The following is a 26,682-nucleotide window of genomic DNA, read 5'->3' as shown; positions in this document are numbered from 1 at the left end:
GGAGCATCTGCCATCAAACAGGAAGACAGCCGCATGTAGCTATGATGATGTTTGCTAGTTCACCTTACATGCATTAATGTAATAACGTGGTACGTAAATTACACACGAACAACATGAAGCTACTCACGCAGAGAAGAACGGCTGCTGCTGCATCATCATCCTCATCATTTCTGCTACACTGGCAGGGCTAGGGGCCAGGACTCTCCTCTTCGGGTTCTTGGGGGATGTTGCTAACTCCGGGTCAGATAACAGGCACCACACCCGCAGTAGATGTGCTCGGTGTGAGGTCTCGCAGCAAGCTATCAAATACGGCGCATTTCTCGGCTTTTAACAAAACGCTATGCGTCGCCAGGTGTTTCATCAGATTTGAGGTGTTACCTCCTTTGACAGTACCACAGTATCAGCTTAAAGCACTTGCTGCTGAGTTTGCATCTTTTGCTGTGAAGTACAGCCAGACTTTGACCGCTTCGCCTTTTTTAAATCTGTAGCTCTGCTCTAAAAGAACGTACGTACCTGGGCCCGCCTACTACGCTTGCAAAGGTAAAATGATTGGCTAGAATCCAAAGTGTGTGACATCTCAGGGGGGGGAAAAAGCACCGAAATAAAGCACCGAAATGTGCGCTGTTTTTCGGTCTGGTTACTACTGTTTATGCCAGAACCGGTGCCATACCGGTACCCATCCCTAGTCTTTATCCTGTCTTCCTTCTTTCACCCCAACCGGTCGCAACAGATGGCCCCGCCCTCCCTGAGCCTGGATCTGTTGGAGGTTTCTTCCTGTTAAAAGGGAGTTTTTCCTTCCCACTGTCGCCAAAGTGCTGCTCATAGGGGGTCATATGACTGTTGGGTTTTTCTCTGTATCTATTATTGTAGGGTCTACTGTACAATATAAAGCGCCTTGAGGCGACTGCTGTTGTGATTTGGCGCTATATAAATAAAATTGAACTGAATTGAAAGGCACTGCGGGAATACATCTTTTTTTATCATTTCACATTTCTGTCAGTGTTGCTTTTTCACGAGCCACAACATGTATTACCTTCAGCTTCCTCCCTTAATAAAGCAGAATTATCTGTCAGAGTTTTACTTTTGTTACGGCATACTTACATTCCCCTTCGTTTGAACCCTCCTTTACTACACTTTCACTGTCAGATTAAAAAGTTCACATGCTGAGATGATGACCTCACACAGATACTTCCTGATCAGTGTTCAGTAGCATCCAATCAAAATCCTCAAATTTGACTCAATAAAGCTGTCGCCTTGTTGGACGGTATGTTAGTACAGCGACCTCACAGCAGACGTGTTATTAGTAACAGCACAAACATGGTCCAGTTCAGGTGAAGCTGAGCAGAGAGCTACCACCTGTCAGTCAAAGAGGCCACGCCCCCAATGATGCAAACTTTAAGCCAGTTTAACCAGTTTTTCTACAGACCAAAGAGTTTGTTTCTTTCTGCTGCCTCTGCTGGACATTAGAGGAACTGCAGGTTTTATGCTTATAATGAACATAAACATAAATACTCATGTATAAGTGTCATGTGACACAGCAGGAGTCATATCTCAGCTGGTAAAAATAGCTTGTTGAGTCACACACACGATCATATCACGTGTGTGTGTGTGTGTGTGTGTGTGTGTGTGTGTGTGTGTGTGTGTGTGTGTGTGTGTGTGTGTGTGTTTGTGTGTTTGTGTGTGTGTCAGTAAACAAGCTGGTCACTGAGCGGACAGCCGGTCTGGAGCAGGACTCTTAGGTAAGAGCACGTTAGTTTCTCAGCCTCGGCTGCTCTGCGTTTACAGACGGTACGATCCACACAGGAACAGGAAGTGTCTTCAGTCAGACCAGCAGCTCTGAGGTGGTGAACATGTGGAGGAGAGCCCTTTGTCTCTCAGACTGAACCATTCCTGTCTCACTTTGTTTAGAGGTTTCAGGTGGTTCAGTCCAAACTGCGCGTTTAAACTTAAAAAAGGTAAATTCCCTCAAAAACGGTTCAGTTTTTAAAAATTTTTTTTTTACATCTTTCAGACTTGTTGATGTCTTTCTAGAATTTTCCCTCCTGTGTCGTCGGGATGGCGTCATTTCATAAACATCAGTACTTTTATATTTAAAGATCAGACTGGTTTACAACTTAATTGCAGCTTTCATGGTTGAATGATAGCTGATCATTTTTAACAAAGAAGAAACAGACGTGAGCCTTGAGCTCCAGACAAAGAGCTCAGTGTGGATGTACTCTGGGTAGTTTTACTTCAGAGTCTATATTTAAACTGCCGGGTCCTGTTTGAGAGTTTCTGTAAATGCTCTAGACTTCACTTTCCCGCGATGTTCAGCTTCCTTTTTCAGAGATGCTCTTTAACCTTTCAGATGTTGTTATCAGCGTAGAGATGAGCTGAAGAAAGAGGCAAAGAAGAAAACGTGGCTCATTAGTCAGCTTTAGGTTTTTACAGAAAATTTTTCTGGGTAAATCTGTTTAAACTTAAAGCCGGATATGTTCAGATAATGATCCTGGTCTCTTCCTCCTCCTCAGCAGCAGAGATGGGTCCGGAGAGGAAGCTGGACGTCCCGGTCTACGATCTCTCTCTGATCAGAGGGATGTGGGAGGTCCGAGTGAAGAAGCACAGAGAGAGGCAGAAGAAGGAGAAGGAGAGGATCGAGCAGAGCGCCCTCACCAGGTAAGACGCAAAAACCCACAGAACTGATGAAGAACATTTGGCCCGCATTTGTAGTTTTAAGTCTGCCTGCCCACCTTAAACCAGCCAGGTGTCAGGTGTGCTTTTTGTTCTGGACCACGACCGGCTCACAAACAGCTGCAATAGATGAGACAGAACTCTCTGATCAGGTCAAAACATAACTGTCATTCATTAATGTTCATGACGGGCTCTTTACTGAGAGTCTGTGTCAGGACCCAGTCTGCAGGTTTGTGAAGTGCAGTTTGGTTTTTCACCATCTCCAGAGCTCCGCCAGCAGAGTTAGACTTCCTCAGAATTTGATCTTCTAACGCTACGGTAACATATCGAGCAGCCAGTATCTCCAGCGATGCCATTCTGGTGGAGGTCCCGCCTTTGGTCAAGCTGACATCAGCACCTTTGTGTCCCATAAGTGTTTTTATCCAAATATGCCAGGGTTTCCAGGTGATGATGTCATGATAGCGTTGGATTTTGTAGCCTGTTGTGAATCAAACTCTGCTCAACCGAACCAATTCAATTCAATTTTATTTATATAGCACCAAATCACAACAAAAGTCGCCTCAAGGCGCTTCATAGATAAAGAGAAAAACCCAACAATCATATGACCCCCTATGAGCAAGCACTTTGGCGACAGTGGGAAGGAAAAACTCCCTTTTAACAGGAAGAAACCTCCAGCAGAACCAGGCTCAGGGAGGGGCGGGGCCATCTGCTGTGATTGGTTGGGGTGAGAGAAGGAAGACAGGATAAAAGACATGCTGTGGAAGAGAGACAGAGGTTAATAACAGATATGATTCAATGCAGAGAGGTCTATTAATACATAGTGAGTGAGAAAGGTGACTGGAAAGGAAAAACTCAATGCATCATGGGAATCCCCCGGCAGCCTACGTCTATTGCAGCATAACTAAGGGAGGATTCAGGGTCACCTGGTCCAGCCCTAACTATATGCTTTAGCAAAAAGGAAAGTTTGAAGCCTAATCTTGAAAGTAGAGATAGTGAATGCCTCACATACCTTGTATGTGAGGAGCAGGATTTTGAATTCTGGATTTAACAGGAAGCCAAAACAGGAGAAATATGCTCTCTTTCTAGTCCCTGTCAGGACTCTTGCTGCAGCATTTTGGATCAGCTGAAGGCTTTTCAGGGAGTTTTTAGGACATCCTGATAATAATGAATTACAGTCGTCCAGCCTGGAAGTAATAAATGCATGAACTAGTTTTTCAGCGTCACTCTGAGACAGGATATTTCTAACTTTAGAGATGTTGCACAAATGGAAGAACGCAGTCTTACATATTTGTTTAATATGTGCGTTGAAGGACATGTCCTGGTCAAAAATGACTCCAAGGTTCCTCACAGTGTTACTGGAGGCCAAGGTAATGCCATCCAGAGGAAGAATCTGCTTAGATACCATATTTCTAAGCTTTTCAGGGCCGAGTACAATAACCTCAGTTTTATCTGAATTAAGAAGCAGAAAGTTAGCGTAGGGCTGCTCAATTAATCGAATTTTAATCACGATTACGATCTGGGCTTTCAACGATCATTAAAAATGACTGAGCCGATTATTAGCCCCTCCCTCAAGCTTTACTCTCGCGCTACTCCGTGTGGCAAATCGAGCGCACCTCTCTGCATTTCGAACACGTGTCACAACAATTAAGAGGACCCAAGGGAAGCTCGGAAAGCTAAGCAGAAGTTATTTGGAGAGGAGAGTGACTGCTGTTGGTTGAAAAGAGAGGTAAAAAAACTTCAGTGGTGTGGAAACATTATGGGTTCAGTCAGACGTGGATCAAGTAGACACAGTGTGTAAACTTTGTTACAGTGTAGCTGCACCACAGAGCAACACTGCAAAGTTCAATAAACACAGATGTTTACATTTTTCATTTATTTTTTATATTGCAAACATTTGCACTGTTATCAGTATTTGCACACTGTTTTATATTATTTTTTAAAGTCATTATTCAACACATTGTTATTGTTAACCCTTTAAATCCCTGTAGAACCGGAACCGCATAAGCTAGCGCAATAGTTTGTTTTGCATATGAAACCGGAGGAGTTGTACTTACATCTGATGCCATCAGCTTGTCCTTGGTCACGGTTTCCTTCCACATAAAGCTTTGCAAAAATTGCATAAAAAGGGCTTGCAGGAACAAAAACATAATATTCCAGAAACACGCTTTGCTGATCGATCAGCTGTTCATAGCACTTCCCACATTGAAAAAGACGTCAACGCGAACTATCGCATGTCCGCCATTTTCTGGCCGAAACCGGAAGTGACGTCATTTTCGCGGAAAATGTCGTTTTTTACTTGTAGGCCTTAAAAGCCTATACTGGTGTTTTTATAAGTCATGTCTGACTTTTCTGAATAGTTGCTGGGATGCTTAGAACTCGAATTGCACTGCTGGAAATAGTTTATTTTGATGCACCTGCTGTTTTCTTTGCAAATTTGCATCATGGGATTGTTTTTTTTGTTTTTGCTGCAGTATATAAAAATTGCTGTATCTCCAAAATAAAACTATGAAGACACTCAAAATAAATTTCCTGTTGTTGTAAACTATTTTTTGCAACTTTTTTGTATTTAAAGTTTTGAGGGATAAACCTCTTAAATTTTCCCAATTAGAAATATATGTAAAAAAAAAAAAAAAAACGATTTTCAATTTTTTTGTGGTTTATTGCACTTTTTTGCAATTTATGTAATTACTATGGACTTAATGCATACATATTATTAAAATATGGGCTATAACAGTTGTATTGATGTATAGCAACTTGAAATGCTCCCACAAATGGCACTACAACATGTAAAAAAATATATATATATATATAAGCTCTGGCGGACTTGGTTCTATGGTAGGTCTTAAAGGGTTAAATAAATATCGTCAAATAATCGTGATCTCAATTTCAGTGAAAATAATCGTGATTATCATTTTTGCCATAATCGAGCAGCCCTAAGTTAGCGGCCATCCAGGTCTTTATGTCTTTAAGACATTCCCGCAGTTTAACTCATTGGTGTGTGTTATCTGGCTTCATGGACAGATAGAGCTGGGTGTCATCTGCATAGCAGTGTAAATGTATGCTATGTCTTCTGATGATGCTGCCTAAGGGAAGCATGTATAATGTAAACAGAATTGGTCCTAGCACTGAACCCTGTGGAACTCCATAATTAACCTCAGTGTGTGAAGAGGACTCTCCATTTACATGCACAAACTGGAGTCTATTAGATAGATATGATACAAACCACTGCAGCGCAGTACCTGTAATACCTACAGCATGTTCTAATCGCTCTAATAGGATATTATGGTCGACAGTATCGAACGCTGCACTGAGGTCTAGCAGGACAAGCACAGAGATGAGTCCACTGTCAGAGGCCATAAGAAGATCATTTGTAACCTTCACTAAAGCTGTTTCTGTGCTGTGCTGAGCTCTGAAACCTGACTGAAACTCTTCAAATAAACCTCTGCAGATGATCTGTTAGCTGTTTGACAACTACTCTTTCAAGGATGTTTGATATAAAGGAAGGTTGGAGATTGGCCTATAATTAGCTAAGACTGCTGGGTCTAGAGATGCTTTTTGAGTAAAGGTTTAACTACAGCCAGCTTGAAGGCCTGTGGTACATAGCCGATCATTAGAGATAGGTTGATCATATTTAAGATTGAAGCATTAATTAATGGCAGGACTTCTTTGAGCAGTTTTGTAGGAATGGGGTCTAAAAGACACGTTGATGGTTTGGAGGAAGTAATTATTGAAGTTAACTCAGAAAGATCAGTTGGAGAAAAAGAGTCTAACTTAATATCAATGGTACTAAGAGTAGCTGTAGATAATATTACATCTGTGGGATGATTACTGGTAATTTTTTCTCTAATGATAAAAATTGTATTTGTGAAGAAGTTCATGAAGTCATTACTAGTTAACGTTAAAGGGATGGTTGGCTCAACAGAGCTCTGACTGTTTGTCAGCCTGGCTACAGAGCTGAAGAGAAACCTGGGTTTGTTCTTATTTTCTTCAATCAGTGATGAATAGTAAGATGTTCTGGCTTTGCGGAGGGCTTTCTTATAAAGCAGCAAACTATTTCTCCAGGCTAAATGATGATCCTCTAAATTTGTGACACGCCATTTCCTCTCCAGCTTACGAGTCATCTGCTTTAGGCTACGTGTTTGAGAATTATACCACGGAGTCAGGTACTTCTGATTAGAGACCTTAGTTTTCACAGGAGCTACAGTATCCAGAGTCGTACGTAGTGAGGAGGTGAAATTATTAACAAGATAATCGACCTCTGTTGGGGTAGCGTTCAGATAGCTGCTCTGCTCTATGTTGGTACAGGGCATTGAAGATGATAACAGTGGGTGGATTATATTCTTAAACTTAGTTACAGCGCTTTCAGAAAGACATCTACTGTGATAAAGTCTCCACTGCTGTGTAATCAATTATTGTAAATGTAAATGTTATCAGGAAATAATCAGACAGGAGAGGGTTTTCAGGAAACACTGTTAAATGTTCAGTTTCTATGCCATATGTTAAAACAAGATCTAGAGTGTGATTAAAGTGGTGGGTGGGTTCTTTTACATTTTGAGAGAAGTCAATTGAGTCTAATAACAGATTAAATGCTAAATCTGAGAAATCCAATCCATGGTCTGTTGAGTAAATAAAGCATTTGAACTTGACTGAGTCAGACCCAGCTGACTGTTGTTGCTCATAAAGTGTGAGAGTCATGGCCGATTTCAGCCGTGTGAACACACAGCGCACTATTTATAACGCAGCGTAGTGAAGTCTGGCCTGCAGACGGCAGAAAGGTCAGAAGTTTGGAGGATAAACGGGAACATCCACGCAGCTGAAATTTGATCTGACATCAGCGTGGCGCTGCTCACACTTGGTTAACATTTCTGTGTGCGCAGGATCGACCAGGAGTGGCAGTATCGCATCTACTGTAAGACCCTGAAGACCTCCGAGCTCAACCTGCTGCATCATTACCTGGAGAGGTCGACCTTGACAGACATTCAGCTGTGCACGGGTAAACACAGTGGACAGGCCTGCACGAGTCGTCCAGCGTCCTGGCAGGCGTACGGCACCAAAACTGACATAAAATCATCAGATACAGTCACCAGATGGAAAACTGTATGCAACTACAAAATCAGCCACCACTGGACTGTTTAATAACAGAGTTAAGCTTAGTTTTGCTAATTTTAGTCATCTTAGGAAGAGTTTAAGGGATGAAGGTTGGGCTGCATCGTTTTCTGAGAGGACCTTTTAAAATGTCATTATGTAAAAAGTTTTTGAGCTTCTTTCAAATATGGTACCATCTGGTGGTACAAAATTGGTACTACACAAAACTATAGCCAGGCTGTATTTTAATGCCAGCTAATGTGTCCTATCAGATGTTTCTTCATGTTCAGTTTAGTTAAATACATGAATTTACAGTAAACTCTGCTGTAGTTGCTGCTGACGTTGTTGTATACCTGTTAGAGTCAGACCAGCAGCAGTGTCAGGAAGTCCAGCAGGATCCCAATGAAGTCAAACTGAGCTTCCAGCTGGAGGGAGAACGCTGGATGGTAAGTTGGTTAAAAGTTTGTGGTTTAAACGTGTTGTAGTTTGCTTTCTCTCAGGAAACCAGAGTGATTAAAAAAAATCATTTGCAGGATTTTCCCCATGAGCTGCAGTGGATGACCTACCTGAAAGAGTGGCACGTGAGGAGAACAAGGATCCGCCAACTGCCTGACTACCTGGCTCTGTTTACCCAGCTCACCGTTCTGGACATCCCCAAAAACGCCATCACTGAGCTGCCGCCCGAGATTGGTGAGTCATACACAAACAGAGTCTGAACGACCTGAGAGGATGGGAAACGATACCGAAATAATTCCTCCGTCTGTATTCTAAGGTAAACTGACAGTGCTGAGGGAGCTGTACGTCAGCTACAACCGACTGTCCCGAGTTCCTCCAGAGCTTGGGAACTGTGAGAAACTGGAGAGACTCGAGCTCGCGGGAAACCACAACCTGTCCGAGCTGCCGTTTGAGGTGAGAGGGTCAAGCTGTACATCCATCATCAGTCCCTGGCAGCAGCTCAGTGTCACAAAAACTTTAAGATGATGAACTATGTTGTTTGCCTGTTTATGTGCTTTTAAGGCTCCACTATTTGGTAGAAGTTAAACAGTTAGTAAGATTTTGTACTTCAAGAAAAGTTATTTTCTTTTTCAGTAGTTGAAACTAAAGGAAGAGATGAGCAGCGTTGTGGCGTCTCTGCTGGTTTCCTTTGTCCAGATTAATCAAAGGAGAGAAAGATGAATGTCAGAGTTTGTAGGCGTTGGCCGGTTTCTGTTTGGGCAGCACCTGAGGGACAAACTCACTGTTGGTTCCTCGGGTGGGAAATTAGGGGAACTGCAGCGTTGATTATTGTTCTATTCTTGAGGCCCGGAGGTTGACACTCTGCAGAACTGAGCATGGGATTAAAGTGAACACCTGAAGCGCCATCAGGGGTCAAATTTACTATTGCCCCCCAAAAATGCTGAACTGTCCTTCAGGACCATCAGGATGGTGTTCAGAGGTCAAGTTCAGTTCAATTCAGCTTTATTTATACAGCGCCAAATCACAACAACAGTCACCTCAAGGTGCTTTATATTGTAAGGTAGACCTCAGGTCAAGTTAGCAGGAGGCTCATAGAACTCCATCCAATCAGTTCTTTTTAAACCAGAGACGTCGCTCCCTGCTGGACATTGTGCTGATGATGTCACTGTGCGTCGTCTCTCTGTAGCTGAGCAGCCTGAAGCAGCTGGTCCACCTGGACATCGCGGAGAACAGGTTTGTCTCGATCCCCATCTGCGCTTTGAGGATGACGAGCCTGGAGCTGCTGGACCTCAGCAACAACTGCATGACCGACCTGCCGCAGGACATGGACAGGTGACTGATGATGTCGTCACTATTTCCAGGTGGATCACCAGGCAGATCACCTGGGCTTCAGCTGTGACAGCAGCTCTTCTTGAGTGTTTCGGGGGAGGGTGTCAGCGTCCTGAGGTCTGAATGCTTATGTTTGTCTCTGCAGGCTGGAGCAGCTCGTCACCCTGTTCATCCACAAGAACAACTTCAATTACCTCCCTCACTGTCTCGCCAACATCACCACGCTGGCGACGATCGTTGTCAGCGGTGACGAACTCACCTGCATCCCAACTAAACTCTGCAACAACCCCGAAATCAAGTACACAGACCACACCTACACAGACTTCCACCCAGCACGCATCCAGGTGGCAAATGTCACACAGCAGCTTTAACCAGCTTATAGCTGCTGCAGCCTCTGCAGACCACTTTGCAACCCACCTCCACACCAGCTCCTCAGTTTGATTGATTGATTGATTGAATCTTTATTTTGAACATGTTGAAAAAGTACAACAAAATAGAATTAAAAGAGACAAATGAACAAAGCAAAACAAAAGGAAAACGAGCAACCACAACTCCAAATAACGTCCATGTTCAAAAAGGAGCAGGAAGAAGCATAAGCTTATTTAATCCCACCCCTTTTCCACTATCTATCTAGCAATTACATTATGTCATGTGTATTTTTTTTTAATATATATACATATGTTTCTATCTATCCATACATACGTTTATATACACATACGCACATATACACATTTTCAATAACCCCATTAACACCTCAAGGATACACAACATATATATATATATATATATATATATATATATATATATATATATATATATATATATATATATATATATATACATATACATATACATATATATACATATACATATACATATACATATATATATATATACATATATATATATATATATATATATATATATATATATATATACACCCACACCAACATACCCGTGCACCCGCACACACATGAAAATATTAGACAAGAACACCCTATCAAATCTCTACCTTTTCCCTGTAAAAACCATATCCTTAAATTGGACTTTGCTTCATATCCTTACTTAGTCTGTTCCACAGCTTCACTCCACACACAGAGATGCAAAAACTTTTAATGTTGTGCGGATACGAGGATGTTTTAAATTTAATTCCCCCCTCAAATTGTATCCCCGTTCCCTTTTAGAAAACATTTTTAGAATATTGTCAGGAAGCAGGTTATTTATTGCTTTATACATAATTTGTGCTGTGAGAAAATGAACCAGATCTGTGAATTTTAGAATTTTTGATTTTAAGAATAGTGGATTTGTATGATCTCTGTAGTTTCATGCTACATCTGATTTGTGTTATTAAATGGTTTGTTTATAAAGCCAAGAAATCTTTTTTCTTGGTCAGAAAACAACTGGCGCAGTGATAAATAGGGTAAAATTCCAAATTTCTTGAAGGCTGCACAGATGTTCCCATTACATAAAGGTGGTAACCTTAATCCCTAATGATTACCGAACCATCTTGAACTTGTCCTGCTTAACAAAAACCTTGAGTGTCAATGGTGGATTAAAACTACATCTGGAGTCAGATAAGGTTACTATCAGAACAGCTGCTTCAGTAGACTACAGCATTCATGTGGAAAAGCTGCGCTCAGAGAGAACCTCAGAAATGTTTCAGGACTCCTTAAAGTCAGTGCAGGTGTTCCACAGGGAACCATTCTCAGACCTTTTGTATTTACAGCAGTAAGTCTGCTGTAAGAGGTAAATTTGATTTCCACTGGCCTTCATCATTAATTTGGTGACTCATAAGACCCACAGAGGGCCACAAAAGGTCACGGTCAGCGGTGTTTCACGAAGAGGAGCAGCCTGAAGTGAGTCAGCTCAGAGGGGTCAGAACTTTTTTTAATGTTTGTCTCTGCTCTTCTTCAGGTTCATTCGCCTCTACGACAACCCTGCGAGCAAAGAGAAGAAGAAGAAAGAGGAGAAGAAGAAAGAGGGTGTGAGAAGGAGGTGGAGGGAGCAGAGGGAGGCAGAGGAGGTGAAGGATAGTGGAGAGAAAGAGTTCATTGAAGCGTACATCAGCTCACTGCAGGACAGAGGTGAGTTTCAGCGCCAGATTCTCACCTTTTTACTTTACAATTACACAAAAGTCTAAAATATGAGAGCTTTGCTGAAGTAAAGTGTGAACTTAATGATGACGAGATCATCAGAAATATTCTCATTTTAAACTGTGTGGAGACGTTTTTGAATTTTCTGTTTGGATTTAAAGTGTATAAAAAAATAAAGTTAACTAAATGAATACATCAGAAAACTTTTACTGATTAGTGATCTCTTCTTTGAATCATCTTTATTATAATCACCTTTATTAGTTGTTTTCAGGTTTTTTTTCATTAATAACAGGAACACTCTTCACTGTAATATTTACTAAGTGTTTTTCGTCCTGTCGGTAATCAGACTTCACACTCATAACAACCCGTCCTCATGTGTTTTGGGGGGGTTTGTCCCATGCCAGACACCGTCCCCTACGCCACCACCAAAGTCTCCATTTCCTGCCTGCTTTGAGGAGGAGGAAGCCAGTGAAGGTTGAGAGGATGATGACTGAAGGGTGACAGCACTGAGGAATTTCAAAAGAGGATGCTAACAGAGGTTAACATGGGAGGTGACGTGAAAATGTGTTTTTAATCTTTCATACTAGCTCGAAATTATAAGTTAACATATTAAAGTTTAGTCCTTTATTAATATTCTTTTTAAACTAATTATTGTTAAATCGTTGAATCTGGGAAAAATAAAATCAGCAGGACGTTCACGTAAACACTGAATGCATTAATCTCAGGTCATTGTAATTTATTTCAAACTGCATTATTAAAATTAATAATTAAGTATTGCATGTAAGATGTTATTCAGAGTATATTTATTGGGTATGATACAACAAACCGAATACATAGAGACATGCTCACATAAAAGTTACAGGAAAAAAAATCTAATAAAAAAAAAAAGCTTATTTCTGATGCTGGTTGCTTTTTTGTCAGACTTCAAACATTAAAACATCAAATGGAAAAAAAAAATCATATTTAACAAAAATCGAGACGCTACAGTCGAAATGTGTTTTTGGAAGTGTGTCAACTTTCATATATTTACATTAAATATTGATGAAGATAAAATCAATTCCAATTCCTGTTAATCGATCACTGAACTGTTTTATTTATGAATCTTTTTTCTTTTAGTTTTGAAGATGTCGATTGTCTAAATCTCTTCATTTCAAAATCGAATTCAGTTGAAATCAATAAAAACAGACTGAAGCTGATTTCTTTGTGATCCTGAGCAGATTTGATTTTTATTCACTTTTACATTTCTCACATTTATCAGCTGATGTTTTCTGTGTAAATGTAGTTTTTTGTTCAAAGTGTGAAAGTTGTGACCAAATAGAGATTTTCTGTTTATCAGGTTTGATTTCTATGATTTCTTTTAGTGTATTTTTCTGTGGTTGTCATAGTTACGAACTTAGCAGCTTTGATTTGTGCATTAAAATATAGAAAAGTTTTTGCTGTTTAAAATTTTTTTTTTTTAAAAAGTTTCTGTAAAATGGAGAAAAACGTTTTTGTATTTGTGAATTTTACTGAAGCTGCTTCGATTCAGACGTTTGTGACTTTATTTTTATTTAATGTTTGTAAACACACATTTTTCAATAATGGGCGCATTTTTGACAAACTTTCTAATTTAAATAAACTGAAGTTTAATTTGGTCGATCTTTAATCAGAACACTTCATGTTGTCTGTTGACCAAAGTAACGTACGAATGCTTCAGAGAGCTGAGCATGAACGAGCTGAAGCACTGATGATGTCACACAGAGCCATCATGCAGGTTACTGCTGCTGAGGGAGGACCGACAAACCGCTGCATCGTTAGGTGGACTTTGTATATTTATAAAGGAAATGTTGGTTTGTTTTTTGTTTTTTTTTTTATTCTTGAATTTAGAGTAAAGAAGAAAAAATAACAAGGAAATAAAATGCAAAACAAATACTTTTCTTTGTTTTAATCAATAAAAAATTAATTTTTAAATAAAAAAAGTCAAATTAAACTGAATAAAAAATAAACACATTTCAAATGTCACACGTTTCTCTTTATTGTTATTAATATTCACGTTATCATAGATATTATTCAAAATTATGTTCTTAAGATAAAAGAGCAAAAGCAAAATACGTGACACGTCTCTCGGTTTAAATATAAAAGTGATATGAACACGAGTGATTCAGGCACACGTTCAGAGAAATTAAAGTGCAGCAATCAGCAAAAGGTCTGCACGGAGGAGGAAGAGGAGGAACATCTGGGAATGTCTGTCAGTCTCTGCGGCGGCCATGTTGGCGCGTCAGCCTTCACGCCTCACCGTAAAAAAAGAAAAAAAAAAGCCTCTGAGGAGGATTTACAGCCTCCATCGTCTGTGTGACCAAACACAAGCTGACATTTAAAAACGTCACGTTTCACTTCATGAACAGTTTCGGAGAATCATCAACGGGGAAATTCATTAAAAACTTTATGACACGATGACGACGTGATGGAGCGACTCGCTCTTAATCATGGAGTCAACAATCAGCCGCCCTAATCTATCTCATCGTCAGATTTAACAGAAAAGCAGGAAGAATGATTGAGTCATCCGGCCGGATCACTAAATCTAGGTTCTGAATTCCAACATGAAGGACACAAATTTGTGAACTTAAGACAAAAAAAATTCCAATGATCCAGTTTTAAATTGGACTGAGTCTAAAGAATATTCCAGACAGAAAGGCATTCAGTACTCGGAGAAACTACTGTGGGATCCAAGACTCTCCACGAGGCATTTGAGGACACTCGGTGAGCATAGGAAAATAAACCATCTGACATCATCGGCAAGTGGGCGTTAAGGGTTAAAAGGTTAAAGGTTATTAAGCCGAGAGCTTCTCTAACAGTCGATTGTGCTTCTGAGCTACATCATCATCAACGTCACAACAGGATGATCAGGCGTTCCTGTAGCCATGACAACGTTCATGCTGCATTCAGGGGAAAAAAGGAAAAATAAGGAAGAACTACCACTCAAAGGTGACGTCATCTGTCAGAGAACCTTTGGTCACTTTAAACTGTCAAAAACTATCATCTCCCACACAGAAACAGAGCCTGAATGCAGCACGAGTTATATTCCACTTACAGTAGCCGAGCTGTGCAGGTAAACGCACCTGACCTGTGCTCTGGTTCACAAGATCATTGATTCATCGATCTGTCTTTAAGCAACAGCTGGAGCCCCACATGTGCTCTTAAACTGGTTTCACTGGTTCAAACTGGACATGAAGAGACCTCCAGGACCGCCGGAGCTCTGTGCACAAAAATACATACGTGACATGAACCCATCATGAAGGCTGAAGCTTTAAGGGGCAAACGTGAGAACCTGCACAGAGCGCACATGCGATGGTTTTTAACCTGAACTGGGAGAAAACTCGACTTAAACGACTGATCAGGTTTTTTAAACCGATCTGTTGACCTTCTGAGAAATACAGCCTGTAACAAAAAGGCAAAATAAGCACAAAAGAGTAATAAAACACGGCACCGGTTGGTTTGTGAGCAGCCGCCTCGGGACCGCCAAGGTTCAAACTGCATCAGTAACTTGGAGCGTTTGATTTGTCCGACCTGGAAGGGGCAGGCGGACGGGGAGAGCACTTTCAGGTCAAACAGAAACAAACTTCAAGTATTAAAACAGAAGAAGAAGACGAGGAGGAGGAGGTGGTGACCCGCAGAGGCTCAGATTGTGGGAGGAGCAATGGCAAAAACTAGGTGGTGCTCTCTGTCCTTAAAGCCATCACTTGTCACTGCGGCTCAGAGAAAACTCGGTTTTCAGTGAAATCGTTGATATTAATTTGATCCACGCTGTAAAAACTCCAACCCTGCAGACTTCGTCCAGCCTTAGGCTATAAAACAGCAGTACAGCGCCCTCTACAGGATGGGAGGAGGCAAAACATGAGACCGTCTATAGGGCGGAGGTTTGAAATCAGGGCTGAGAAAAATGAAATAAATAAATAAATACATGAAATGCATTTAAATGTTGATTTGAAGTCAAACCGAGTCCCGTTTACTGGATCAACGCAGGAAAATCTACACTGAAACAAAAGGACCACACCTGCAGCTCAAAGCAAAAACGCCACATTAGTAAATTAAAACTATTAAACTGGGAGACCAAATAATGAAATAATGAGGCGGAGCTAAATGACGCCTCCAGCTTCACGCCGTTTATTTACTCGGATTTCTCCCAAATATGCACGGGAGAGGGCAATGACATCATAGCCAGTCAGTTTGCACATGCTCTGTGTGACGGGAAGTCTGAGCGCAAATAGATCCAGACAGAAAACAAACACCTGGATCTCATCATGATTTGGTATTGTATCCCACAATCCCGAGCAGCTCCAACCTCCTCGTCCTCGCCAAGATTCGCCCTCCGATCCAAAAAACACCCCCCCCCTAAAAAAAAAAAAAAAAAAACAACAACGTAGTTTTGAGTGTCAGCTTTCACGGCCCGTACAATGAGGAGCATTTGATGGCCTCACCTCTGCGAACCTGACGGGTGGAGTCAGGTACAGACCTGACTGACAGGTATGGGAGGCTGCTGTCAGTTGCTTTGGCTTCTCTGGTCCCGTCCTCGCTGCGATTGGCTCGTAAAGTAAAACGTTGCGATCCTGCACGACTACACGACCACTTTACTTCTGCTGATCTGTTTTAACGGAGAGATCTCGACTCTTACTGAGGCAAGACTTCAAAGCCCTTTGGTTCTACCTGCCCAAACACACCTGGGCAAAGAATGGGAGGAGTCACAGGTGAGTGATATCAGTGAGATAAAAAGCGGTTTGCCGGGGAGGCCGCCGCCTAACGTTCCCCGACGGTCTGGATCGGGGGAAGAGAGGGTTTGTTTTTTTTTTTAACAGGGGGAGGGACTTGCATACAAGACTCTGTTTTGTAATTGGCCAGACTGCCTACGAGTCACATGACACTGTCCTGCAGCAGCGGCTCGAGGTCCTCTGTGTCGCTGATGGGCACGGCAAGAGGGCTGCCGTTCTGAGCGTGTGCGGCGGAGCTGCTGCCGGCCTTGTTGGCGGTGCAGGTCTTGACTTCGGCCAGCTGGTGGCGCTCAGGGATGAAGAAGGCGACAACTAAAGCAAATATGACGCTGCACGCGCCGAAGAGGAAGGGCGGGCCCGGGACGACCAGCTTCTACAGACGGAGAGAGAACCGACTCGTTACGGGAAACAGAACAGCGAGGAAAGAATCAGCAAGGCGCATTTCTACGCACCTGTGTGCTTGCTGTGGATCTTCCTGCCATCGGCTCCCCTTCGTTCAGCTCCACATTGAACAGGAAGAAGATGAAGCCGTAGAGAGCCGGGCCCAAACCATTGCACAGGCCTCTGATACCTGTGATCATCCCCTGTGCCACACCTGAACACACAGACGCCTCAGTCACATCTGCACCACCTTCATCCATGTGACACAGTCAGATGTTGATACAAACCACGGCCACACAGACCCTGTTTAAGACACGCCCCTTCGGACGGTCAGGTTCGACTCACCTTGCTGGTCGGGTGAGGCGCTGTGTGACACCAGAGCAGAGATTGCCGGGAAGGTGATCGAAGACATGGCCGCTACAGTTCCTGCTGCCCACATCATCCTGTAAGGACGCGAGCAGATAAACGTTTAGGTCAGATCATTCACAGGAAACAGGAAACGACACGGGCGAGACGCTGGGACTCACCACGGCTCGGAGCCGAAGCCGTACCAGACCAGCTGGAACAGCTGAAAGGCCAGGCCGAGAAGAACCGTGTTCTTCTTACCGATGGTCCTCATCAGAACCCCGAAGAAGACCGTCTGACAGACACGAGACGTACAGTGAAGAAATCAGGACGCAACACATTTACAGGGTTTAGAAAGACAAACTGTCGTCTGTGTGACGGGTTACCGCAGCTTTTCATGTCAAACTAAATGAACAAACCTGAAACAAACACTGTGACGTCAGCATGCATTTAGAGTAAAAAAAAAAACAAATCACACTTTGAGGGCTTTCAGCTGAAGACGCTCCACGGCACCGTCTCCCACTTGGAACAACGCGGGCGTTAGCTGTTTTTAATACGATGCTCCCGGACTAACAGGGACCGCTGGATATTGGACTTCCTGTTACCACCCCCTGTTGGATCAGACTCTCTCTCTGACCGTGTAGAGTTACAGTCGGTCCCCATCTTTCCTCAGCCCCCGACTCTACACTCTGGGCACACATGACTGTGTCAGTACCCACCCAGATGATGCCACCATGGTGGGCTCATCTTTGGAGGCGACCTACAGAGCTGAGGCATTAATGCACAGTGAACACTCATTCTTTAATTTATTCTTCACATCTTTTCTCCACTTTACAAGTTTACTGCATTGTGTTGAGTTGCGCTCGCTGCCGACGTGGGACAGTTTCACTGTACTTCTGTGCTAAAGATGACGGTGCAATGACAGTAAGGAGTCATCTTATCTCAAACAGACGCGCGTGCAGCCACAGCAGGTTAACAGTTTCAGGATTGTTTCTCTCTAACATCGTCGGGTCTTTGGCTGTCGGCTGAACACGTTCACATAAAGTTAGCAGACGGTGCGACTCTGTGAGGACGAGCGTACCTGAGCGACTATAGAGAGGATTCCCACCATGGCGATGAAGCCGGTGATGGCTGCCGGAGAAAACTCGATCACCTGAAAGATGAAGATGAAAACCTCATCAGTGTTTCCGCCTTCGGGTTTTCATTGATTCATAGTCGTTTTCTAATAATCTGCGTATGGCAAAGAAAAAAAACATCACTTTTATCTTTGTTTCATTCTTGGGGGGGGGGGGGGGGTAATTTAAAATTTAAATACACAATTAAAATAATTAAATATAATGTCTGACCAGCCCTCCTGCAGTACCTTTAGGGCCCACCAGGGGGTGGCAAGCCACACTTTGGGACTCACTGAGCTGCACTGAATAAAGGTGGAGATGCTTCATCATTTAAATCCCATAACTCTCCTGATCCTGATGATTGAGGGAACAAATAAGTGTTCCTGCGCTTGAACGTGTAGCTTTGACCTCCTGAGTCTATCCAGCACATGCTGGTCACAGCTGTCTGTGCGTTACCTGTCGCAGGTAGAGGAAGAAGCTGGAGTACTGCCCGGCTTCAGGCAGGTAGGACAGGAACACGGTGACGCAGATCAGCAGCACCGTGGTGTCTTTCCCCACCCGACGCAGAGACTGAACACACCAAAAACACAAATATCGATCAATCGATCTATCAGTCAGCGCAGAGCACGTCAAAGCTGTAACAGCGATGAAAAGACTCACGGCGAAGGGGTCGGCCTGCTCCCAGGAGATGGGGAACCCCCAGGACGTCAGCCTCATCTTGTCCGGCAGCGACTCGGGGACGACGAAGAACACGAACGCAATATCTGCCACAGCAATCACCGTGGCAACAAGGACCACCAGGCTGTCTCCGTACTGCCCAGACAGGTAGACCCCGATGGCCGGACTCGTCACCAGGCTGGCCGCGAAGGTCGCAGAGACCTGGCGAGGGAGGGGAGGTTAAATCAGCACATAACCCACCTTTGACCTCAGGCGCAGGGCTTCAAACTTGAAACGTCAGAATTTTAAAACAAACCTGAAAATGTTTCAGTTTCTGAAAATAAAATTTGGAATTAAGAACTTGTTTTCAAATTTTTACTGAATTTTGATTTTTACATCTGTGACTATAACTGATATAATCTGTGAGTCATCGTGACTTTTAACATTTAATAAAAATATTTCTACGATTCAACCATCCTAAAATATTTGTAAGTGAAATGTATGACATGGATGTTTTGTTTAGTTAGTGTGTGTGTGCGCTTGCGTGAGTGTGTGTGTGTGTGTGCGTACCAGTCCGTAGGCCGTACTCCTCTCGTGTTCCTCTGTGATGTCGGCGACGTAGGCAAAGATTACCGAAAAGGTCACCGCGAAAATCCCGGAGACTGAGATGAGAGCGAAATACCACCTACACACACACACACACACACACACACACACACCTCCATTTTATTTCAAAATAAGAGACCCCTCAGGTGGGGAAACAGCGTTCTGTGAGACTTATAGAGTGTCTCAGGAATTACATCAAATTCAAAATAATCGAATCATGCTTTTTAACTTCTCTCACTGTTAAACACACACACACACACACACACACACACACACACACACACACACACACACACACACACACACACACACACACACACACACACACACACACACACACAGGAAACCTCACTTCCTGTGATGTGAGGATTAAAGAGTTAACGTTTTCGCTCTGCTTTCAGGGAAGCGTTGTCGTCTTGTGACTCTGATGTTACGGTCGTTAAACCAAAAACACTCTAATCTAGTCTTTTATTGGAGAGTCTGTGAAATGTATGAACCATGTGACTCTGTGACAGTCAGACATCAGCTGATCGCTGCTGCAGTCCAGCAGAAATCCAACATAGGTGCGTTTTTTTTACTTTGAAGTGACTGTAACTCCTGTGTTTGGGTGAAAAGCAGGAAAAAGAGGAGGAGGAGGCCAGTGTGCCTTCAGCGTGTTTGCTGATCCTGAGCCGCTCACATGATCAACATGTGACAGCTGTGGCGATTAGAGTCCAGAGTTTTCCTGTCACGCACGGCTGAGCAGCAGCCTGTTACTGCTAGCTTAATGGAGCCGTCGTTCCTTCTCCTCAGCTAACACTGATTACTCAGCCTGTTTTCACGCCACTGTGATTTTTACATGTGGTCCAACACGCCTGTAAGCAGCCCAGAGTCCAGTTTACTCTACATGTGATTTTTATCATCGAGGACATAAAAACGAGTCCAAACATAAGACGACATCTTTATTCTTGGAGCCAGTCTGCAGCAGGACTACAAGCAGCTGTTTTAGCTCCACCTCCTTCATACAACTTTCTTCTGATTGGTTACGGCTGTAAGCCTGCTGAGGGGCATATCAGCGTATAAGGAGTCTGCGATTATATTTCTACTGTTTTCTACTCTCCACATGATGTTGGCATGCAGCTACAGTGGGTGCAGCTACAGTCGAGTTAGCAGGGTTCCAGTTTCAAGCTAACTATAAACAAAACAAACCACAGATGCTCTGATTTCAAACTGAGCTGAGCTCAGCGAGCTGTGAAACACGGCGTTTCTCAGCTGTAAACAGAACGATCAAGGGACGAGCTCTCTGCTGATCGTGACGTCGACCGTTCCTCAGTTAGATTACTTAGCCTTTGAATATTTTTGTATCCTTCTCTTCTGATTAGTCGCGTTTCTTTCATGTTTTATGAAGAGTGTCGTATGTGCTATGTGCCATTTTCTGTGTTGTGCTCGTGTTTGAAGCTGTAACCAAAAATTTAAATGCTCGTAATTCTTTACTTCTTCACTCATGTTTTTATCTCCGAGAGGAAGATTACTGAGAAAGAGCGTTAGTCTCACCAGGGGCTGATCTTCATGAAGGGGATGGGGGCGCAGGTGAAGAACACTGTCATGAGGAGGAAGGACTTCCTGCCCCAAATGTCTGACAGAGCACCAATCAGAGGAGCCGACAGAAATGACAGGAAACCCTAAACGGACAGAGAAATACAAACTCAGAGACGCCATGATATCGTAATATTCAACAAGCGTTAAGTTGAGGAGAAGTGGCTGAAAGCTGCGCTGACAGTAAACAGCCGAGCGGTTTACCTTGACCCCCTGCACCAGGCCGTTCATCAGGAAGGTGTGCTGAGGAAACACATCGCGCAGGACCTGAAACCACAAACACACTACTTTCACTTCCTCAGCACGTAGACGCCATGATGGTTCGCCCTTTATTACATCAGCCTGTAGATCATTTTTGGTCATGTGATGCTTTCAGCGAGGACACATTCAAGGTTTTAATAATCCCACTTTGGGGTTTATAGTTGCAGGAAAAGGTTGAAAACTTCATGAAAACTTTAACACTTTACACATTTTAGCAAAAGGTGTGCGTGTACTTACGGTCAGCATGGGCGTGGTGAGCAGGCCCCACGCAAAGAACTCCAAGAAGATCACCACCACGGCGTGAGTCACTCTGGCTCGGCTTCGGCCGTGCTGTGGCGAGCAGAGAGGCAGACGCATTAACCTCACTTCCTGTGATGCGTCCCGCTAACATGATGACATTAGAGCAGCTGCTTTCACTTTAAGACCCATCAGAGTTCAGAAAAGTGCTTTAAAAGCCAGTGGAAGCATCACCCACAGACACGTTTGTCCTCCAGCATTCAGCTGCATCGCTTCTTCATTTTTGATAAACTCAGCATCGTTATGGGCTAATAAGACTGTGCTGTATGCGAGACACCGAGAACGTCTTAAAGAGGAGCAGAGGAAGGAGGAGGTACCGACTCCAGTGATTCCTCATCAGCTGGAACTTAACCCACATAATCTGTCCTCCAGCTGAAGCTCGCAGCACGGTGCAGAGTAAGAAAAGGCTGTTTTCACAGATCTGTTAAAACTTGTGAAAAAGAAACTGTTTGGAGGAGCGCGGCTGTAACTACCGGGGCTGAGACAGGGAAGGTGCGTTCAGGTAAGTGGTTTTATAAATCTCTGTAACAGTAAGCTGGATTTAAACAGGGCAGAGGATAGCTCAGTAGGTAGAGTGGTGGCCCCATGATCGGAAGGTCAGGGGTTCGATTCCCCTGAACAGCTACCCTGAGGTACCCCTGAGCAAGGTACGATCCCTACACACTGCTCCCCGGGCGCCCAATGGCTGCCCACTGCTTCACTGAGGGAATGGGTTAAATGCAGAGAGGGATTTTCCCCACGGGGACCAATAAAGTACACTTTCTTTCTTAAACAGGTGCGTCTGTGGGGACTGACTCACTGCTGGAGCCTCTGCTGGACATTGGAGGAACTGCAGTTTTCTGAGTCTGAGGCTCTGTGGGGAGTAAATGCCGCCATGGGCTCAGTCGACTGAAGAGTGTCGCCTGCGTTTATGGAAACTTTAATGTGGCAAAATCTGCAGAGCTGCTGGCATCGTGCAAACAGTAGTAACCACAACTGCAAAGAAAATCTGCAAAAAGGCTTCCCACCACACTGTTTGATGTAGCTTCACGACACTTTGGGTGTCTTCAAACAGTCTGAACCCCAAAGACAAGTGGAAACTGTAAATGTGGAGACAGCACTGTCGGCTCAGCAGAGATGCTCTCCATTTGCGTACAACGGGATTTTCCACCTATGCAAACGTTCTCCTGCACTGTCCTCTAAACACCCAGCAGCTCAGCTGTGCGTAGGTCGAATGCTGATTGGTTTATAACCTCACCGATACAGAGAAGAGTGACAGCAGAGGTCACAGGGAACAGAAGACGCACGAAAGAAAACACACACACGAAGTGTCCAGACAGCGGCTGCAGCGGACACTTTGTCTTTAACACCATTTCACTTCAGCTGTTTGTTTGTTAGAACTTTATTGTTCTGCACAGCCGGCTGACGAGTGGCCCAAAGACCAGTCGCACCACATAGTTTGGACGCTGCCTCCATCGAGCACAGACGCTCGCTGCAGGCTGACGGGACGTCAGTAGCTCTCCAAATGAATTTGACATTTCAACAGTGTGAATACCTGGTGCATGCAACCACAACAAACCAAACCCTGGGTGTAGGCAGGAGGGTTGGAGTTTTACAATCAGTGCGTCCCGTTGCATCCATCCAACTATCATTTGTGTTTACACCCTTTTAAAAAACAACAACAATGGATGAAATGCAGTGATAATGATGGACAATGATAACCACACCCCAGTTTTGTTTCTCTCCTTATAAACGCATTTGTTTTAAAAATACAGACAGCTACATGATCTTAACTGCTTTGACATCTGATTTTAATATTTCATTTTTTTAAACCTACACTTTAATCCCACTTTGAATTTTCTGGCTCTGGTTACAAACTACCTCTGAATACAGTTTAGAAGGAGCTTAGTGTGTGCACTCAAACATCATGTATGGCAGTTTACATACAGTCTACTCCATTACCAATCAAAAGAGGAATACATTTAAAACAAGAAAAGAAAAATAAATAATCAAAAACAAATTAACTACTTGAAAATGATTCAATAGTTAACATACATTTAAAAGAATTTGAAACAATGATATCTATCCTAGGATCATTCAAATAACAAACTTAAAACTTTATTCAAAAAATATTAAAGATAATAAAGAAACGAACGTAACACCCATCGTGACTTTTTCATGTACTTTGTATTAATGCCGGAGTAATACTACTGTAATAGTGTTATAATGTAATTTGAGTGCAGTACTTCGGTTTAGTTCCGGACTTTCACTGCAGCAATACTCTGTTTCCAGGACTTTTACTTGTTACCGAGGCTCTTTACGGTGTTTCTCCTGAATTAAAACCTCTGAACATTCACACCTCCGAACCAGACCGGCGACAGTTTAATGTTTGGATGCTTTAAGCTTTAATTATCGCCCGAAGTTTGCTAACAGCTAATTAGCTTCCTGTTTTACCGCTCCGTGTCAGGCTAACTGAATTAGCTTCTGTCGGTGAGTCAAACATGGCTGTCAGCGGGACATCAAAGCCGTTTAATCCGCTTATTAAAGCAGTCGTTAGCCTCTTTTATCGCCCGCTCACACCGACGTTGGCCGGCGACGTCAACCCACGGCACTCACCGAGCTCCGGACCAACACCATGTCGCTGGCCTCCGTCGCAGTTTTCTCCCGCATCATCTCACATCTTGCTGAGAAGATTTTCACTCCCGGTTCGCGCTGTGGGACATCCTCCCGAGGTGTCTCCGTCTCTTCCAGAATGCCCCGCCGCGTGAGATTAAGATGTGTCCCTGCTGAGCTATCATGGACCCGACCCCGGAGCTCTTCGTGGTAGCGGTAACTGTGAGCAGGAGACTCGGCTTTCGTTTTCGCCGAATTCCTCCGCTCTGACCTGCTCGCTGGCTGCTTGTGGCTCTATTTTATCACCGGAATACACCGCGTGCGCACCGCCGAATTCTCTATTAACAAGTGGGACAAGCACCGCCCCGCGGCGGTGTAGGTTATTCAAAACAAAACGCACATCCATCTTCCAAAAGAATCTGTTTCCAGATCAGATTTCCTCCTGCTCAGGGCGTCTGTTACATATGCAAAAGCTGAAACATCGGACTCTGGATCAGTGAGACTTACGCTTAAAAAGCGCGCCCCCTGCCGGACCCGATATTACCGCACAGTGCAGTTTTGTTAATACTTATTAAGAGTGATGGCGTCGTTTTTTCAGCGAAAATCCTCATTTATAAAACATGGCAGACTAAAAACTTCTTAGTTAAGCGCTTTTGTTGTCTGTGAGGAAACTGGTCAGCGCAGAGGCTCAGTATTTGGCAGGAAGCGAACGGGGATGCGAACAATACAATGGATCACTTTTTAGCAAGCGGGGGAAAGGCGGGACTCAGCTGTGGAAGATTTTCTTTTTTGGCGTCAGCGCGAACACGCACGGGCACAAACGTCAAGGCAGCCCGCGTGACCAACTGCACTTCTGGTGATGGTTTTTCAAAATAAAGGCCTGACTGGCTGTGACTGTAAATTTATGGTACACAGTTATTTAAAATTTTTTAAACAAAACTGTTAGTTAAAATAACAGCGCTATCTATGTTTTCGTTTTGTTAATGTTTGTTTTTTTTAAATCATAGCTTCTTCAACATAAAATAAGTATTGTTGTGTCTACAATAACAATATCAGTCAATTCAACCAATACATAGGCAGATAGAGAGGAATGTGAACCTCTTTCATCATGTGAGTCTGTGATTCTCATTAGCTACATCGATAATCTTTGCGGGTTGAAAGTCGCCACTCTTTGTGTGTGTGTTTCCTTTGCTTGTTTTAATTGTTTCATTAACCTATAAAAACACATAAGTATCCTGTAATCACAGTCAGGTCGTTAGGAATTATAAGTAACTTGCTGGCAATCCTTCTACTGAGAATTTACTGTATTTTTTTTAGCAGTCTTTCACTGGACTGACCGTAACATCTGTAAGAAAGCACCGCTGTCCTGTAGAGACTTTTAAAGATAACTTACTCATTTCCCTCAAAAATCTACAAATCAAAAACCATTAAATTATTCATTACCGTAAATCATTTTAATCATTCCTTGTTTAACAGAAATATGATCTATAATTATTTTTGCTCTGTGCTCAATATTCAAAACTGTGAAAACATATTCTCTTTTACCACAATGAGCTGCAGCGAGGTCTGTAGGAAACTGAATGCTTAAAGCCAAAAGAGTCAAACAGTGACGACAGTTTAGACTGGGTCCTTCTTTGACTGAGTACTGATAAACCTATAAATGACATTATGAATTTATCCGGCTTCAGGCAAAAAAAGCTCCAAAACACGATCATGTGTCGTTTTACAGTGCAGCTGTCTCTCTTCATACTCTCCTGAAAAAGAGAACTTAATATCAATGAGATTGCCTGTTTACATAAAGGATTTCATTTCATAAGAAGAATAATAGAAAAGATAAGAGTTATTAAACCCAGTCTGACAATTAGTGATACACACTTTCAATGTGCAATTTCAATAAGCCTATAGGCCAGGGTTTTCCACTTTCTGCTTTCTGCTGATGATCTTGTACTGTGTCATTATTTGTCATATTAAAATGTTGATAGTCCAGTATTTTAACATGTCATATTCTGACCTGTGTGTTTATTATAATATCTTTGAGTTTGGCATTTCTGTTGCTACACGAGCCTTAAAGTTTTATGTGGACTTTTTTATCTCCCAGTCACCACTGAAGTTAAAAAGTGTTTCAGATTAAAAGCAGGAGACCCGATTGCCTGTTTTCAGTGCTGAAGAGCTTACTCTCCCACAGGCTTCTGTAGAATCACTTGCCACGGGTCGCCCCCTTGTGGAAGTTTGAAAGTTCAATTCCATTTTATTTATATAGTGCCAAATCACAACAACAGTAGCCTTGAGGGGGCGACCCAGGGTAAGTGATGGGAGAGTAAGCTCTTCAGCACTGAAAACAGCCAATCAGGTCACCTGCTTTTAATCTGAAATACTTTTGCACTTTAGTGGTGACTGGGAGATAAAAAAAAAAAAAAAGTCCACATAACACTTGAAGGAAAGCATTTCCTTCATTTCATCTTTTACTTTGGTGGC

The 26,682-nt window shown here is 43.0% G+C and overlaps 2 protein-coding genes and 1 long non-coding RNA gene across 5 annotated transcripts; 2 read left to right on the top strand and 1 right to left on the bottom strand.

The window, feature by feature from the left end:
- The first annotated feature begins 1,699 nt into the window (after window positions 1-1,699).
- Window positions 1,700-15,611, top strand: smim22 (small integral membrane protein 22). 3 transcript variants are annotated; one of them, XM_080308964.1, is made up of 10 exons: window positions 1,700-1,739; window positions 2,511-2,655; window positions 7,548-7,663; window positions 8,116-8,201; window positions 8,289-8,445; window positions 8,528-8,664; window positions 9,398-9,543; window positions 9,686-9,838; window positions 11,455-11,624; window positions 11,980-15,611. In XM_080308964.1, exons 2-10 carry the CDS (start codon window positions 2,519-2,521, stop codon window positions 12,132-12,134), a joined length of 1,257 nt encoding a protein of 418 aa, XP_080165090.1. In that variant the 5' UTR covers window positions 1,700-1,739; window positions 2,511-2,518; the 3' UTR covers window positions 12,135-15,611. The 3 variants fall into 3 exon arrangements, with proteins under 3 accessions (XP_080165090.1, XP_080165091.1, XP_080165089.1); XM_080308965.1 differs by lacking the exon at window positions 1,700-1,739 and adding an exon at window positions 1,750-1,955 and having other exon boundaries at window positions 12,038-15,611; XM_080308963.1 differs by lacking the exon at window positions 1,700-1,739 and adding an exon at window positions 1,750-1,955.
- slc71a2b (solute carrier family 71 member 2b) lies at window positions 13,623-24,569 on the bottom strand. Its single transcript, XM_026187550.2, has 12 exons — window positions 24,211-24,569; window positions 21,556-21,648; window positions 21,262-21,324; window positions 21,016-21,143; window positions 19,447-19,561; window positions 18,880-19,098; window positions 18,676-18,789; window positions 18,186-18,257; window positions 17,287-17,399; window positions 17,105-17,202; window positions 16,831-16,973; window positions 13,623-16,751 (listed from the first exon to the last, which is right to left on the bottom strand). Exons 1-12 carry the CDS (start codon window positions 24,265-24,267, stop codon window positions 16,521-16,523), a joined length of 1,446 nt encoding a protein of 481 aa, XP_026043335.1. The 5' UTR covers window positions 24,268-24,569; the 3' UTR covers window positions 13,623-16,520.
- Window positions 21,143-26,207, top strand: LOC145432254 (uncharacterized). Its single transcript, XR_013912536.1, has 2 exons — window positions 21,143-22,117; window positions 22,391-26,207. It is a non-coding gene; the product is annotated as an uncharacterized LOC145432254 (long non-coding RNA).
- Window positions 26,208-26,682: the final 475 nt, after the last annotated feature.

This window comes from Astatotilapia calliptera, chromosome 12 (genome assembly GCF_964374335.1).
Source record: "Astatotilapia calliptera chromosome 12, fAstCal68.1, whole genome shotgun sequence".
NCBI classification, from domain to species: Eukaryota; Metazoa; Chordata; class Actinopteri; order Cichliformes; family Cichlidae; genus Astatotilapia; species Astatotilapia calliptera.
This window is presented reverse-complemented; position numbering and strand designations above follow the sequence as displayed.

Excerpts from the sequence above, each read along its gene's own strand:
- smim22 (XM_080308964.1), top strand. The coding sequence starts at position 2,519 with ATGGGTCCGGAGAGGAAGCTGGACGTCCCGGTCTACGATCTCTCTCTG. Across the intron at positions 7,664-8,115 it reads AGACATTCAGCTGTGCACGG|AGTCAGACCAGCAGCAGTGT; the intron begins GTAAACACAGTG and ends TATACCTGTTAG. Across the intron at positions 8,446-8,527 it reads TGAGCTGCCGCCCGAGATTG|GTAAACTGACAGTGCTGAGG; the intron begins GTGAGTCATACA and ends CTGTATTCTAAG.
- slc71a2b (XM_026187550.2), bottom strand. The coding sequence starts at position 24,267 with ATGATGCGGGAGAAAACTGCGACGGAGGCCAGCGACATGGTGTTGGTC. Across the intron at positions 18,790-18,879 it reads AGCAGGCCGACCCCTTCGCC|TCTCTGCGTCGGGTGGGGAA; the intron begins GTGAGTCTTTTC and ends TGGTGTGTTCAG. Across the intron at positions 16,974-17,104 it reads CGCCTCACCCGACCAGCAAG|GTGTGGCACAGGGGATGATC; the intron begins GTGAGTCGAACC and ends CTGTGTGTTCAG.